The sequence below is a fragment of the Musa acuminata genome, chromosome BXJ1-3 (assembly GCF_036884655.1).
Source record: "Musa acuminata AAA Group cultivar baxijiao chromosome BXJ1-3, Cavendish_Baxijiao_AAA, whole genome shotgun sequence".
Lineage (NCBI taxonomy): Eukaryota > Viridiplantae > Streptophyta > Magnoliopsida > Zingiberales > Musaceae > Musa > Musa acuminata.
In genome coordinates, this window is record NC_088329.1 from 9,624,328 (window position 1) to 9,639,441 (window position 15,114).

Consider the following 15,114-nt stretch of genomic DNA (forward strand, 5'->3'; position numbering starts at 1 on the left):
ATATATGACGAATACGAGATTCAAGCTTAGAACTTTACGATAAAACTGTCAGGATGGATTTTTACCAGACACTGTAATTGAGCACATAAACATAACAAAGCTGTCGTGCTACAATAAGATCATGCAAAGCACCAATTGTGTAACTAAATAAAGTACAAAGGCAGATTCACAAGGTAAAGATCGAGATGGTCTCATTTGGACTCTGCACCACTGTTATGTAAAGAATCCAATTTCCTCTCTACATCACTGAGCTTTCTCTCAAACCAGAGCTTTGCAGGATTACATCTTAAGAAAAAATGAAGCATATTCTGTTATGTAAAGAAATCCAATTTCCTCTCTACATCATTGAGCTTTCTCTCAAACCAGAGCTTTGCAGGATTACATCTCAAGAAAAAATGAAGTGTATTCGTCGATGAGCAACATCTTACAAGCTTTTACAGAACACACAATTGTGAAAATAAATTTAATGCATCGAATCAGAGGTTTGTAGGACTACATGGTTCGAGTGAAAAAATGAAACATCTTCCATTATACAACACCTTAAGAGCAAGCCCACATCAAACTAGTCCTGAAGAATCTAGTCAAGGTCGATTGATGAAATCGCAGTCTCTTCCACCTGCTTTTCACCAGGAACGGATGCAAACCCAAGATGTGCTCTGGCATGAAGTCATGCCTCGTCAAGATGCCAACCACCGGCGCCCTCTGCAGTTGTACAGAAAAGGTTTAGTCGGATTAAGAAGCAAAAGCAGATGTGATTAATGCAAAGCATTCTTTAAATGTGTTGTCAAGAAAATTATATATGAATTTTTTTTATTGAATGTGGACGCAAGTATCCACTGTTCCTCCCTTCACTCAATTGCTGCTGCTTGCTGATTAGTTTGGTTTGATACTGTCAATGAAGTGAAGGGGAGGCATACATAAGCATCCACATCATCTATAAAGCTAGCATCTGCATTAAAAGTTTGGCAACACATACAGATGCAAGTTATATTACCGATTAACAGAGAACAAATTCAGGATGAGTTACTTACACAAGAGGACTTCGGAACAATCAAGAGGTGTCTCAAGCCCACTTGGCGGAAAAGTGTGAGTGCTTTTGCCAGTGACATCGTCTCAACCACCGTATAAGGTGATGTGTTTGTAAATGGATGCAAATCAATGTACATCTCCATCTCTTCTGCTGTCACCTCGATATCCTCTATACGATCATGTTTCCCCGATCCGCGCTTAGCGAAATCATCAGCCACGAATTGCTTTGATGCATCAAAACTTGAGAGAGTGCACGTCGGCAGAAAACACTTCTTCTTTAATAGACTTAAAAGGTGTGCACGGAGGATGAGGCCATACAGCACAGGAGAGGAAGAAAACGGTGGTTCGTCGATCACAGGAAATGCATGATGGCCGGTTGTCTTCAATATGTGGATAATGTTACCGACCTTCTCGACACCATTAAAGGTTCTCAAAGGACCTGCGACCACATCACTGACTGTGAGCTGCCTCATGTATGGTTCTGCATGGTCTTCAAGATAAGGAAGCCCCTTCAATTTCAGAATCAGATCGTAGATGTTGGGATTGAAGGAGTCAGCCACAGTTTTGGATATCAGGAGAACCAGCATAACAAGGGGAAGCAACAAGAGATTGTTGGTCAATTCTAGTATAATGACACATACAGACACAGTCATCCTCATTGTTCCACCTAGAAAGGAAGCCGAGCCAAGGACCGCAAAGAGACCATGATCTAGATTTGAGTTCGCCCCCATTAGCATTCCAATAAGACGTCCATAGCTTGCACCAGTTAAGATGATGGGCACGAAAAGACCGAAAGGTGCAGCAACACCATAACTTAAGATGCCAAGAACATAGGAGGCAACAAAGGATAGCATGATAGAGGACTTCTGGAAATCATCATTCGTTTCACTACTGTAGAGTTTTCTGATTGTATCATCATTGGTGTTGAAAAATAAGCTAGCTAGATCATTGTAATGATTTGGAGGGCACTGGAAATTCTTAAAGCTGCCAGGCTGACCCATAGAGGGGCAATCTTCTTTCAGGCAAGGCCTGCAGGGTGCCAGCCATGGTAACCCAAACAGACAACAAGATATAAATATGGACACCGTAGCAGCGAGAAGCAACCTGTAGGCACGTCCTTTCCTGAAAAAACAGAAGATTTCTAGTTTAGAAGGAGAGCCCTGTTTCTTCCAAATAAAAACAAGTAAACAAGAACCCTGAAATATTATTTGAATTGATTCAGGAGAAAAAATGGATCTGCAATCTAATCATTTTGCCCTATAGGAGATGAGCTATAAATACAACACATAAAAGATGATGGTAACACAAAGAAAGTGGAAAAAAAAAAGAAACAGAGAACAAATTGACACATACTCGTTAACAAGACTGCATACACGAAGAACCTTCAACATAAGAAAATTGTATAGACTTCCCAATATTCCCCCAATTACTCCAAGGAGGATCACTGGAGGTAAGTCGGCAATGTGATACGTAATAGTATCTGAGGTAACATCATACATAATCAGCCCGCCCTTCCCAAATAACCCACATTTTCCTCTTTCGCAGATGTCAATCAGTGCACGCAGTGTGACGGCAACTACAGCTGTTGTAAAGAATGCTCTCCATATCAGGGCACTTCTCCACCTGTGATATAAAGTACATGTCTCAATTATGAGAAGACACAAATAGATCTTACTTCTAACAGAAGTAATAGTTCAAAGATCTGGTATCTATCGATGAAAATTAAGTTTGCTTGAGCATATTAGCAGGTAATAGAAATATGTTCCTTGAGAATCAAAAGAGAAGTTGCATTTCCAGTCAAGCGAAATACAAATTATGTGTGTTATTGAGGAACTGGAAACTATTTCCAAGGATTTGATTCCTGATGAATGGTTAAGAATCAAAATTAAAGTCACATTTCCAGTCAAGGAGAAATCATAAATGAATCTAAAATGAAGCTTAATTTGCCAGAGACCAAAATCAGAAGTTGATTCTTTTCTCTAAAGAATATATAAGAAAGAAAAGCAAACCAAGAAATTTTTTAGATCACACAGCAAAAATTGTACCATATGCCCTTACCATGAAGACAATGACTCGAGAGCAAATAGAACACCCCCAACTGGGGCACGAAAAGCAGCAGCAACACCAGCAGCAGCGCCGCAGGTAACAAGATCACGCCTATCTCTGTCATTTTTGAAGTAACGTAGCCATCTGCATGTCATGCCGTACTTGCGGGACCCACCTTGTCCAACTATAGCCCCAATGCATGCACCGATGTGCACCATGGGGCCAGCCTTGCCGACATGGAGTGAAGATGATACAGCAGCAATCATACCTACAATCTACCATTTGATGCAAAAGGATGAATCAGACACTCATCATAGTGAAAATCATTTAACTAGCAAGATTTAATTGCTAAGGAATAGTCACACAAACATTTGAACAACATGGAAGTTAACTGATAATTAGAGACAATTTTCCAGACAAGAATATGGTACGATCAACAAATTATTGAAGCGGTTGTAAATTGATAAAACCTGAGCTGATATCAGTTGAGTTACAGATTTGCATGAATCAAGCATGCAGGTGGCATGAACTGTGTTTTAGTTCACTAAGATCAATGCAATGAAAGATTCTTTGATCAAAATGAGCAATTTGTGCTTAATCATCATATTGCTTCTAACTCTCTACCCTATTTTTGTTATCATCAAGTATAGGTCGAAAGATCCAAACTTGCCTACTAGCAAACTCCTCAAGACTCTTTTCTCAAGCGAATACAGCTGATTAAGAGAGAATTATCAGAGCAGGAAACTAGAAGAAATCATGACACCGTTTGTCCTTGCAGTACGATTCTTAATTATGTTTATGTCGTCAAGTAATGTTCCGAATTACAAGTTCAGAAAAGTACTATCTAATTCGATACAGCTATTCAGATAGTTTCTTCCAGCAAAGAAGCACTCAGATACTTTTGGACCTGCTACGATAGAATCATCAAGGCTGTATCAAAATCTCACCTTTACAACAAGGGTGCGAAGCGAGAAGATATCAGGAGCATCCACCCCATTCAAGTAAGCCTTCACCTCCGGTATTCCAGACCCGCCTGCCGCGGTCGAAACAAAGGCCGTGATCACCGTCGCAAACAGTAAAAGGGCCAAATTTGAACCGGCAAACACCCAGAACGCTGTCCAATACCTTCAAAAAAGAATCTCATTTGACTCGATCCATCGGGTAAAGTTAGGGAGAAAACCTCAATTTTGGCTTACTTATTGGCGAGCATCAAGTCGGAGACAGTGAAAAACTTGTAGCCGGCGATGTTCTCGACCGCAAGGTTGTTGAAGAATCCAACAGCGCCGGCGACGATGCCGATGAAGAGGCAGAAGGTCCACTTGAGGAACACATACCGCAATATGGCCGCCCGGCCTCGGCTCCTCCAATCCTGGTTGAAGAGGTCGTTCTCGATCAACCTAAACACCCAAAAACACAACAGGAAACAGGAAGCATAATTCCAATCTTTAGACACCAAACGATCAGTCCAAGGACAGGGATGAACAGAAGAGACGGAGGACAGAGTTATGACTCGTAATCGAGGCTCTCGATGGGGCAGAGGTTGGAGCCGACGATGGCGAGTTGGGAGGTGTTGTTGGGCGCGTGGCGCCGGAGATTGATGGGATGGTGCTCCAAAAGCGGCTCCTTTAGATTTCCTCCCTGCTCCTCCACCTCCTCCACATCCTCGTAATCATCCGACACTAAAGACGATCGCGGCGGCGACAACTCCTCTTCCCCGACGTCTGCGGCAGTCTCCATGATTGAAGAGAGAGAGAGAGAGCGCTAAGTCTGACAGGAATGGAGTTGGCGAGAGAAGTGTAAGGAATGGAGAGAGAGAGAGAGAGAGGCAGCCGTGACGGTGATTGGAACACCACTCGATCACGGCCGTCCTTCCGATGGCCTCGGATGCCACAAGGATGAGGGGATGAGGCCAGAAAGCATTCTTGGCCTGTGATTGAGTTGCTGACTAATTAATATTGTCTATTATTTTATTATTTTGTGATTTATCATATCTATATTTTATTCTCCAATTTATCTACAAAATTCCATAAAATTTGTAAATACATCCTTATCGTCAATCTTCTATTGCCATTTGATTGTATTGATATAATTTTATTTGATATTAATGTCTTTTAAATATCATGATTAATAATCATTAACCCAACTTACTTTGGATGGATGCCAGCAGTGAATATATACGAAAAGTATTTAATATTTTAAAGGGATATATATATATATATATATATATAATATTATTTTTTTGAGTTTTTTCTAGTGGTATCCCTTTCAAAAATACCCCCAAAAAGTTACTCACAGTGTTTTTCTATCAAAATCCCAAAAGAAAAATGCCAATGTTTTGTGAATTATTTTTATCCATAAAATATTATATAATATTTAAAAAAAAAACACCATATAGTGTTTTTATTTCAAAAACATTATGACATCAAAAATACTATATAGTATTTTTTTAAAAAAATATTTTATACAATATTTTATAGATAAAAACTAATCCACACAAAATACTGCAAATAATTGACGGAAAAAAAAATTATATTTGGACAGAAAAAATGATAACTTTTTTAAAGGGATTTTTTTGAAACATTAAAAATAGGAGATGATAGTTTGAGAATTTTAAAAATAAGGATGTCATCCGATAAAATTCAAAAAGAAAATATTTTTTCGAACAATCGCCCTACATATGTTTACATTATATTAAAAAAATAAATATGTTTTCGACAAACTTAAAATTTGAAAGGATAAATGAAAAGAAAATACCTTAATTTAATTTATTTTGGAGAGGGAATGCTGGTGATCAAGCAATCATGGCGGACCCACAACGGTTGCAGGCGTACGATATGAGATTGACTTGGTTAACATGCACCAGATTACCAAGTTTGATTCAAAACTATATTTCCAAGTTATGACGACGATCATAATAATTGTTATTGGTATATAAGTCGGTCGATTGATTCGAGCGGAACACGTTATGCGGCGTCGTGAGCAGGACAGCAGAGCACATGGGATGAGTTGTCGGAGGGACACGACTCGCTGTGGCGTCGGAACAAAAGATTTTTGTCTGTTACTGCGGGTACAGCCAGCGGCAGTACGACATGCCACGTTGAAGCCATCGATCGGTGGTTGAGGACGTCGTCGGGGGCCCACGCTAGGAACCGTGTAAACCGGGGTGCACCACACTGCTTCGTGATTGGCCCACCTCCGGTTTATAGCGTTGGAATAATAAATCGAGTTATCAGGGAAAATTATTCTGACTGAATCGCAATGAAATTTGATGATGACAGACAACTAAGCCGACGACGGAATCACAATGGATCAAACGTGAAATCGATGTGCTCTATGTGGCCCTCGGTGCCATGATGTATTATTGTCAGGGAGAGAGGTTTATTTGGTCATATCATATGGACACGCATGTGATTCGAGTTTAGGTTGTACTTGTGGTGACAGCCATATGGATAGACACAATTAGGTCAAATCCTTACAAATTACCACTAAGGATCGATCGTATGTATCCCCACCTGTTTGGGTACGTACCCACACGACAATTAATGTGGACTTTAGAGTCGAGCCTATCGTTTGGATCCACGTAGCACATTTGATGTGACCTGAGTTAGCCACCCTAGCTGCACTGGCCCATGCTCCCGTCATCAGCTTTCTTCTCTCTATCTCTCTCTATATTTCTAGAATTACAAATAAGTTTGAAGAACAGTAAGTAAAATATATGAAGATTTAGATGGATATTGATGACAAGGATGCATACTTCAATTAGCTTTCGTAGAGGCGGGTATGAACACTCGCCTTTCTTCCACCTACTGCTAAAGTTTTAGGTGAGGTGTGGCCGGGGTCTGATTCCTAGGCCGCACACTCACCTGACGAGCTGACAGTCTAAATTTGTCTCGGTAGAAATGATTACGAGACAGACGGAAGGCCGATGGCACAAAGGCATCAGTATTTTATTACCTTGTCTGGCCGAGAGAGTGAAGAAAGCCCCACCTCAATCATTGCGTGCGCCTTTAGCTAATAAAATTGCGGGCACTTACACGATGCTGTGTTGCAACTTCGACTTGGAGATCAGACGGTTTAGCTGACTAGGTTCTCCCACAGTTGCAAGTTATCCATTGTTGCATTAGTTCGTTTACACGGTGAGGTTTTCAATGTATTGTCCTTTTGGGATGAACAACCAGTTCTCTAATCCTTTTGCTGATCAAAAGTTCTCTAGGTTTGTGTCCCTTTGTTTTTTTTTTTCGGTTTCCTGGAAAGGAACCGAGACCGAATCCGCTTCCTGTGGTGTGGCAGTCATCTCTGCCGGTCGACTTGCCTGCAATGGATGGATGTATTAGGAATGGCAGATCCATTTGTTGTGATCAAGGTTTCAAATCTTAATCCTACCCAATCGAAATAAATCGAATCTACTAGTTATTGACATCAAAACACATACTCTGATGGCAATGTCGAGCATTAATGACAGTCTTTTTTTATATATATTTTTTAAATATGTTGGCCTTTACCCGTGCAGATTTGAATACTACTGTCCCATTTATAGCAAGGTCTTGGTCTCGGGATGACGTAGATCTATTTATCACTGAATATATCAATACTGTACAGTTGGACTATAATTTATAGCTTGGCTGTGGTCCGTTTGAAGAAAAAAATTGAACATCAGTTTTCTTTCCAATCTGAGATGATACATCACTTTGGTGCTTGTAAATTAGCCAACACGTAGAGAATTGACCACAGTCGAACCATGCACCAATAAAAGTAAAAAAATAAGGAAAAGCAACAACCACCCGCATAAACATTATAAATATGCTACTCGCTTGTTCTGAGGGCAGTTTGGATCCTCTCTTCTTCCTTTTATGGTCAACATAACACTCCCGCCCATCATTTTGGTTGAGCTATTGACTATGTATACAGCAAAAGACTTGTTGGCTTCCCCCGCCGCAAAGCAAATCATGCCAGCACGTTGAAGCTGTCTCCGTATTTGGCAATGAAGCTGGTTCAACTTGGAAACTTCCTGTGCTTTTTCAGTCTTCTCCTCCTCGTATTGCTTGCCCTGCAAAACACATATTTCCTGGCATTAGTTGGTAACTGGCAGAAAATGCAATACTAACCGAGTACCCAAATGCACCCACCAGTACTGGTTGCGAAATACAATATGGTCTGTCAGTACATGTTTTCCATCGTTGTTTCTGTTCCAATGGTAAAATGCATGCGTTCTATTCTTCAATTCCAATGTCGAATGCCCATAACTCGCCTCCCGGAATGCAGAGTAGTCAGGTTGCAGGTCAGAAAACCTATAAAATTAGGACATGCAGAACATGTTAAAATCATTACAGCTAATATGGAAAAAAACATTATAGAATTCTTTGTCCAACATTCTTTTCCGACCTTACAGCAAGACCTTCCTGATTTCCTCCATCACCAACAATTATGTAAACAGGAGCTGATTTGTCAGGAACAGGATGACGGCTACCAGATGTTATGTTGTAGTTCATATTCGAAACACGATACTACAATCAATCAGAATATGATTAGTGTATATCCACAGAAAGAAACAAGAAATAGAAATTTAGAACAAAACGAGTAACAACTAGCAAACAATGTCAATAGGTACAACAAATAAATAACATAGTATTTTCAACTAGGGTAGTCTAGAGAACACTAAACTTATAAAGAACCAGATACCTCCATATTTTCAATCTTCACAAGCATAACGTTCTAGTTTAGGAAGACTAAACAGATGGCATTAAGTTTGACAGAACCAAGAGATGTAAGTTCGAAAATACACATTCAGCAAGCAATAACATATTGTAAATTTAACAATTTTATGAGAGTAACCAAATCAAGGGATTCAGGTAGTTGATAGCCAACTATACATGCATAAATCATACTACATGACAGAAACAATAATTCGGTACAACTGGAAAACACTGTCTATTATTCACGTGCATTGAAGTTGTGAGCATATCTGCAATTAGATACTCAAGCATGCAGAAGAAGTTTGATGATTATAATGGAAAATAACCACCACATGTATAAAAAAATTGCACTATCTGCAAATCAAATGCCAAGAAACATCATTTTATAAGATGCTGACCGATCCTAGTTCATGAAGATAGCCATCAAAACCATCTTAAGGAGAAACATTACTATGTGGTTAAACCCTCAAAAAAAAAAACATCACTCTCTTCCTTAGTGCAAAAGAAAAGAAAAAACAACACAAGGACAGCAGGTAACTATCATCAACTAATTTGGACAGTCCAAGGCAATTACATCAAATACATGCATGTAGTGATCATCCAGCCACAGATGTGGAAAAAGAAAGTACCGATCTCTCGTAGGCATGCACATGGCCTGCAAACACAATATCAACTTTATAATGCACGAACCAACTCTCAAAGACATCGCGCATGGCCTCACCCTCCATATAATGTGCTTCATTACTATTGTACAATGGGACGTGCATAAGAACAATCAGCCATGGTGTTTTTTCTCTGTTGACTCTCTTCAGCTCTTCTCGCAGCCAAAACCATTGAGGAGTATATTTAACTGATTAAAGGTCACATATAAAGGACCAAAACTCCATAAGAATTCACTTTCAAGAAATAACTAAACAAAATTAAGAGACATTAGAAAGGTGAAGCTCTTAACTATAAAATGATCTGACATTGAGATAATCTAAGTGATTCAGATACAACATTTTTAGAAAAGACATTACACAGTAATATGAAACTCATTAACTGCATGGTCTGTTAAATGAAAATGCAACAAAAGATCAGGAGCACTTCTCTAGACAGTACCAAGGAATAATTTATCACTACTAATAGGCAAACTTGAATACAAAAATGAGTGAGAAATAAAGATATAAAAGACTTGTTGAGATATCAAAACAAGTAGAAAGCCTGTGTAAAGAACTTCCTGTAATAATATTATGCAACAAAAAATTTATTGCCATCATAAATTGTGCAAGTGAATATGAATGGTTAATACATCCACAGAGGCAAATAACCCTAAAGTTATTATTGATAACATGAACATGACTTCTCATGCCTGGCAATGGGTTAATTATTTCTGATCTACCATTAATTTTATCTACAAAATTTAAAAACTGCAAGTTCTTGCCCTGACAATAAACGATGCATGTAAAGAGAAACAAGTTAGACATACCAAATGGAGAATAACTTGAAAGCACGATAATATGAGCAGATGCACGCCTAACAGCATACCAAAGGGGAGAACTGCTTTTGGAGGACACATAAGGTGTCACATATCTGTGCAGATAAGGTTTGAAAGTAGAAATTTCTCCCTGGTTACATGAAGAAAAAAAAAACCAGTGTGAAAGTCAAAAGTCTTTAAGTAATTAATCCTTTCTAAAACATTTCAATTTATAACAATATTTTTATATTTACTGAAAAAGCCAAAAAAAATTGATCTTGGAAACTTTCACTACATAATAATAATAGAGCAACTCTTGCATCAGTTTGTCATGATATCTTTAACAAAATGCTCCAACATACCAAGAACCTGGTGGAAGATCTTGATAATAATACACAAACACAAGCACAGGAGAGATCTTAGTTGATTGGAAGTGTCTAAGAATATAATAAGTTACCAAATCAGGTCTGTACTCTATTTCGTGATTTCCAGCAGTCCAAATCCATGGTTGATATGCAGCGCTCTTTTCTACAAGGCGACCCCATGAATCCCAACGAACACCATCATTATATTCATATCTATCAGCATAAGAGAGATCTCCAACAAATAAGACAGTCTGACCACCAGTTTCCATATAATGCTCTAGAGTGGAAAGTGAATTAAATGTTTGCCCCAAATCACCTGGTGGTAAAGAATAATACATAAATAATCACTCCAGAATATTAAGCTGTATATATCTATATAACTCCACAAGTAATGGAATCATAGTTTAATGTGAAAGGTAAAAAAGCCTTTGTCAATTATTTGAATTATCTAATAATTTTGGCAGTTCAGAGGAGTCGAAGAACATTAAGGTATGCAAGTAATGCCAATTGTATAAAGTAAACCAAGGTGCCTCATGGACATTTGTAGTAAATACTAAATAGTAAAAACATCAGCAAAGAATCCTAATTTTAAATGTATTCATTAACAGACCTCCTAATAGAATAATTGTACCATGAAAAGGTCTAATTAGAATGTTGCTCACTTTAAGACAATTCATCTCGAATACATGTCCAACAAGACTAGATTCTTTCACACCTGAAGGTACAAACTGAACCCTTATGAAGATAGATAGGATAACATAGTGAAAAAATAACCTACCTATAATGCCAAATACGTATGGAACATCTGGATCAATCTCAGGAGGAGTCTGGAACCAGAATTCTCGAGCAGAGGCACCTGTTCCAATTTTGTAGTGATATTTTGTGTTGTACTACAAATGAAAATCCACAGCAGTGTCAGTTTCCATACAGAACCAAAATTCATCTATTTTTGGTTCTATAGTACTATCATTTCAAAAAACTCATCAGAAATATACTATGATATTGAATCTAACATATCTAAGTGCAGCATGTCCTAAAACATGACATAATTTTGGTCTTAAAATTATCCAAGAAAATTGATTTCCAATTTAGGCCTCAGAAAAGATATCCTTGTTGACATTAGGGCCAGTTGATTTCCATAGGTTAAAGAACATAGTCATAATGAAATTTAAAGAGAACCATAATAGCTGATATCCTCAATTTGTGCATACCATTCTTTGAATATATGCTGTAATAAAATGTAATGAAAAATCATTTAAAAAGTTAGTATTCCCAGTTCTAAGCAATCATGTACCTCTTACTTCTACATATAAATCTAAAACCAGCACTTAGAATGTTGACTATATGTCATAAATTATATGTACATCTTTGTGAATTTCATAATCTCAGTCACTAAATATTTTATCATATTTCAACATGATATATCAGTACCTTCAGTCCATCCACAAGGCAGTGATGAATAAATCCAGATTTATAATTGTAAAATGTATAGTTTGTTGTCGTCCCTTGGGCTATCTGTTCATATTTATGCTCCTCTGTCCCATATAAAACTTCACTAGTCCCAGTTTCAGACTCTGTGACCCAAGAGATTATCACAGCTTTTCCATCATAGTCTCCTTGAGTAATATGGACCTGAACACAATTCAACTCAGACAAAATAAGAAATAGTTTATGAAACTCAAGATTTTGGCAATTCAGCAAATCAAGCTTGCATTTTAGTTAAACGTATTTGCAAATTGCATATTCAACATATCAACTGCATGCAACCTGATGCTTGAACTATCATATACATTATATCTGTTAGTCCTTGACATATTTACAAAGCTCAATGGCAACAATAGATCTATGTAACCGATCTCAAATATCTGGAACATTATGGCTTCTTGTTGTTATGGTCCTCAATGATGAAGATCTTGGAAAGGGAATTAAACGAAAGACCAAGTTGGATTAGGTGCATGTTAGGCAAACACTACTAACATCTGTGCGTTTCATACATCACCACCAAGAGAGGATAAAGGCATAATTTCAATTTAAACATAATTTTGCAATTATTCAATTGAACTAAGACAATAATTTCATCAGAGAACCTAGAATTAGACAAAGCTTCATTACAGACAATGGACGCCCATAATCCTTAGGTTTGAGAAACAACCTAGGGCCTCCACATGCATCCCCATGTGTCTCCCTTGAAGCAGATAACAACAGGCTTCCGTAACCATATTTTGCACTGCTATGCCTACTCTCCTTATCTCAACTTTGATACTTACTAGGAATCTGATTCTGGCAAATTTTACTAGAATATTTTTGTTACACCTGGATAAACATGAGATCAAAAAGTTGCAAATAGTCTTGAATCCTATGCTTCTACCCTTGAAAGTGTCTTATACAAGGATCATCTTTAAAGCACAAAACTCTGAATGTCAAAAACAATGGCTGAAGCAATGTATATAGGCCAAGTAAGACATGTCGACAGGTAAATGATTAAGAATCAGTTAACTCAGTAACTAATTAACTAATCCATTTTTGATAGTCCACCACAGGAGAAAGATAAACTTACAAATGCTATAAGTGGTAACTCGTCATAAAAAGTTTTGCCACGCAGCAATATTTTAAAAAGGTATGGGGAAAAAGAAAGAATAGCATCAAATAGCACATGAACACGGATAACACCAAACCGTCAGCCATGCAAGTTTATTCATGACCATATCTTAATCTTTGTCTAAAGATGCAAAAGCATCTAAGGCATAGGAATTGAAGGTCCAGGTAAGACATCCAAATCCGGGGGCTTGTGTTTCTTTATCAAAATCAAGCAAGAAGGATATAATATGAATGAGTGAAGGCATACCTTAAGTTTTCCTCCAAATAAAGCTCTAATAAAGCAATGGCTATAGCAAGCAGTGTTATAGAAAAAGCACGATAACCAATCAATTAAAATCAACAAAAATCAGGTTCGGCCTTCTATCAGGTATCTTCTAAGTTGAATTATTAGGGACCACACAGACTAAACAGTGATTTTTCATTTAAAGAAATTTAAAATATATATGGATTTGGATTTCAATTTGATGTACTACATTAAATAATTATGAAGAAAATACACTTAAAAGAAAAAAAAATTCAAACCATAATTCTGACAAGGTGGCTAAACGGTGTCATGTTATGCTTTCTGGAGAAGCCTAGCATAGCATTTTGATACTCAAAAGAATAACACTATTTGCCATACTGAAGATACAACAAAAGGAAGGGGTCAGAAGACCTTACAACAAAAAGTCAGTCACGGTATTAAAAGATTAAGCTAGACAGAAGTTACAAGTTGAGACATAATATGTGCACAAGACAACTTACGGAACACAGGTGACTAAATTGATTAGGTGTTGACTAATATTAAGAAATTTATTTTATGTGATCCATCCAACCCTAAGTGCTTCCCCGAAACATAATCGGCGTACCTGCTGTGGAGTATTATAACCTCCTGGAACTACAAACGCTTCACTATCTAGAGGGATATCAGTAGAAGGCCATTCAGACCGCATAAAAGAACTTGTACGGCCGGAAAGGACATCATCCACAAAGCATATAAGAATAAGATATATGAAGAGTAGCCAGGTACAAAGACCCATATTCTTCAATAAATTGCCTCGGACTTCAACCTGAAAACATGAGAATCCGTATTAGCCGTCTTTACTGAGAACAAGCAGCTTTTGCATCAAGAATTACAAGTACTGACGTTCCTAGTAATTACGACTGCAACAAATCAAACCATCATCTCCACATGCAAAGAACATGATCCTTGCTAGGGTTCCCAAAAACAAGAACTCCCCGAGAAGCCACGAACCCTGCTGATCTGGTTCAGGAATGGTGACGAGTTCGATCCCGCGCCCATAAACTCCCCCAGATCACACCCAAAAACGCAAAACCTAATCATATTTCTCCGGAAACAAAAACCTAGTACCATCTTGCACCGGGTCATAATCGAGAACAAGAACAGGAAGATCCAAAGAGAACCAATCCTTAAAAGATCAAAGAGGAGCCAGAAATACTTACGCGCACAGATCCGAGGCAAGAATAGGAAGGAGGAGAGAGAGGATCAGAGCACCAAACGGGCGACAACTGCGGCCGAGATCGCCGCCATCCACCGGCTTGGGTAACGGCGAGAGCGGGATGGGATCAAGAATCCGGGGGGCGGAGTGAACGAGGAGCTTCTTCCCCGGTTCTCAATTATTTGGGTTGGGGGTTTGGGGGCGGAATATTCTGGAGAAATTAGATTCCAGGGTAGGATAGTCACCCGTCCTCCGCATTCTTGATGATATTCCATGCGTGGCTGTCTTGTTTCTTCGAACGAGCAGACGCGAGGGCCATGACAGTCTTGGGGCATTTTGGTAATGCAAGTGGCGCGACACTGATGGAAGCCGTTGGCTCTTGCTGTTGCTGTTTCCTTTGATCTGGGTTCGATCCGGTCACTCTCCGGTGAGGATAACTCCGGCAGTGCACGACATGCGATGAATTCCATTTTCAGGATTTCTTGCGT

At 38.5% G+C, this 15,114-nt stretch overlaps 2 protein-coding genes across 8 annotated transcripts; both read right to left on the reverse strand.

Moving 5' to 3' along the window:
• Nucleotides 1-385: 385 nt before the first annotated feature.
• LOC135622390 (putative chloride channel-like protein CLC-g) lies at nucleotides 386-4,960 on the reverse strand. 3 transcript variants are annotated; one of them, XM_065124206.1, is made up of 7 exons: nucleotides 4,586-4,960; nucleotides 4,272-4,472; nucleotides 4,023-4,200; nucleotides 3,088-3,350; nucleotides 2,383-2,652; nucleotides 1,032-2,151; nucleotides 386-702 (listed from the first exon to the last, which is right to left on the reverse strand). In XM_065124206.1, the coding sequence occupies exons 1-7, from the start codon at nucleotides 4,810-4,812 to the stop codon at nucleotides 541-543; spliced, it is 2,421 nt and encodes an 806-aa protein (XP_064980278.1). In that variant the 5' UTR covers nucleotides 4,813-4,960; the 3' UTR covers nucleotides 386-540. The 3 variants fall into 3 exon arrangements, with proteins under 3 accessions (XP_064980278.1, XP_064980288.1, XP_064980296.1); XM_065124216.1 differs by lacking the exon at nucleotides 386-702 and adding an exon at nucleotides 732-889; XM_065124224.1 differs by lacking the exon at nucleotides 386-702 and adding an exon at nucleotides 809-949.
• A 2,747-nt stretch (nucleotides 4,961-7,707) lies between these two features.
• LOC103978158 (phosphoenolpyruvate phosphatase) lies at nucleotides 7,708-14,932 on the reverse strand. 5 transcript variants are annotated; one of them, XM_065124236.1, is made up of 11 exons: nucleotides 14,631-14,913; nucleotides 14,422-14,531; nucleotides 14,036-14,236; nucleotides 12,021-12,221; nucleotides 11,368-11,479; nucleotides 10,682-10,905; nucleotides 10,237-10,375; nucleotides 9,398-9,618; nucleotides 8,458-8,579; nucleotides 8,202-8,363; nucleotides 7,708-8,122 (listed from the first exon to the last, which is right to left on the reverse strand). In XM_065124236.1, the coding sequence occupies exons 2-11, from the start codon at nucleotides 14,509-14,511 to the stop codon at nucleotides 8,068-8,070; spliced, it is 1,527 nt and encodes a 508-aa protein (XP_064980308.1). In that variant the 5' UTR covers nucleotides 14,512-14,531; nucleotides 14,631-14,913; the 3' UTR covers nucleotides 7,708-8,067. The 5 variants fall into 5 exon arrangements, with proteins under 5 accessions (XP_064980308.1, XP_064980317.1, XP_018679133.2 ...); XM_065124245.1 differs by having other exon boundaries at nucleotides 14,347-14,531; nucleotides 14,631-14,912; XM_018823588.2 differs by having other exon boundaries at nucleotides 14,314-14,531; nucleotides 14,631-14,911.
• Nucleotides 14,933-15,114: the final 182 nt, after the last annotated feature.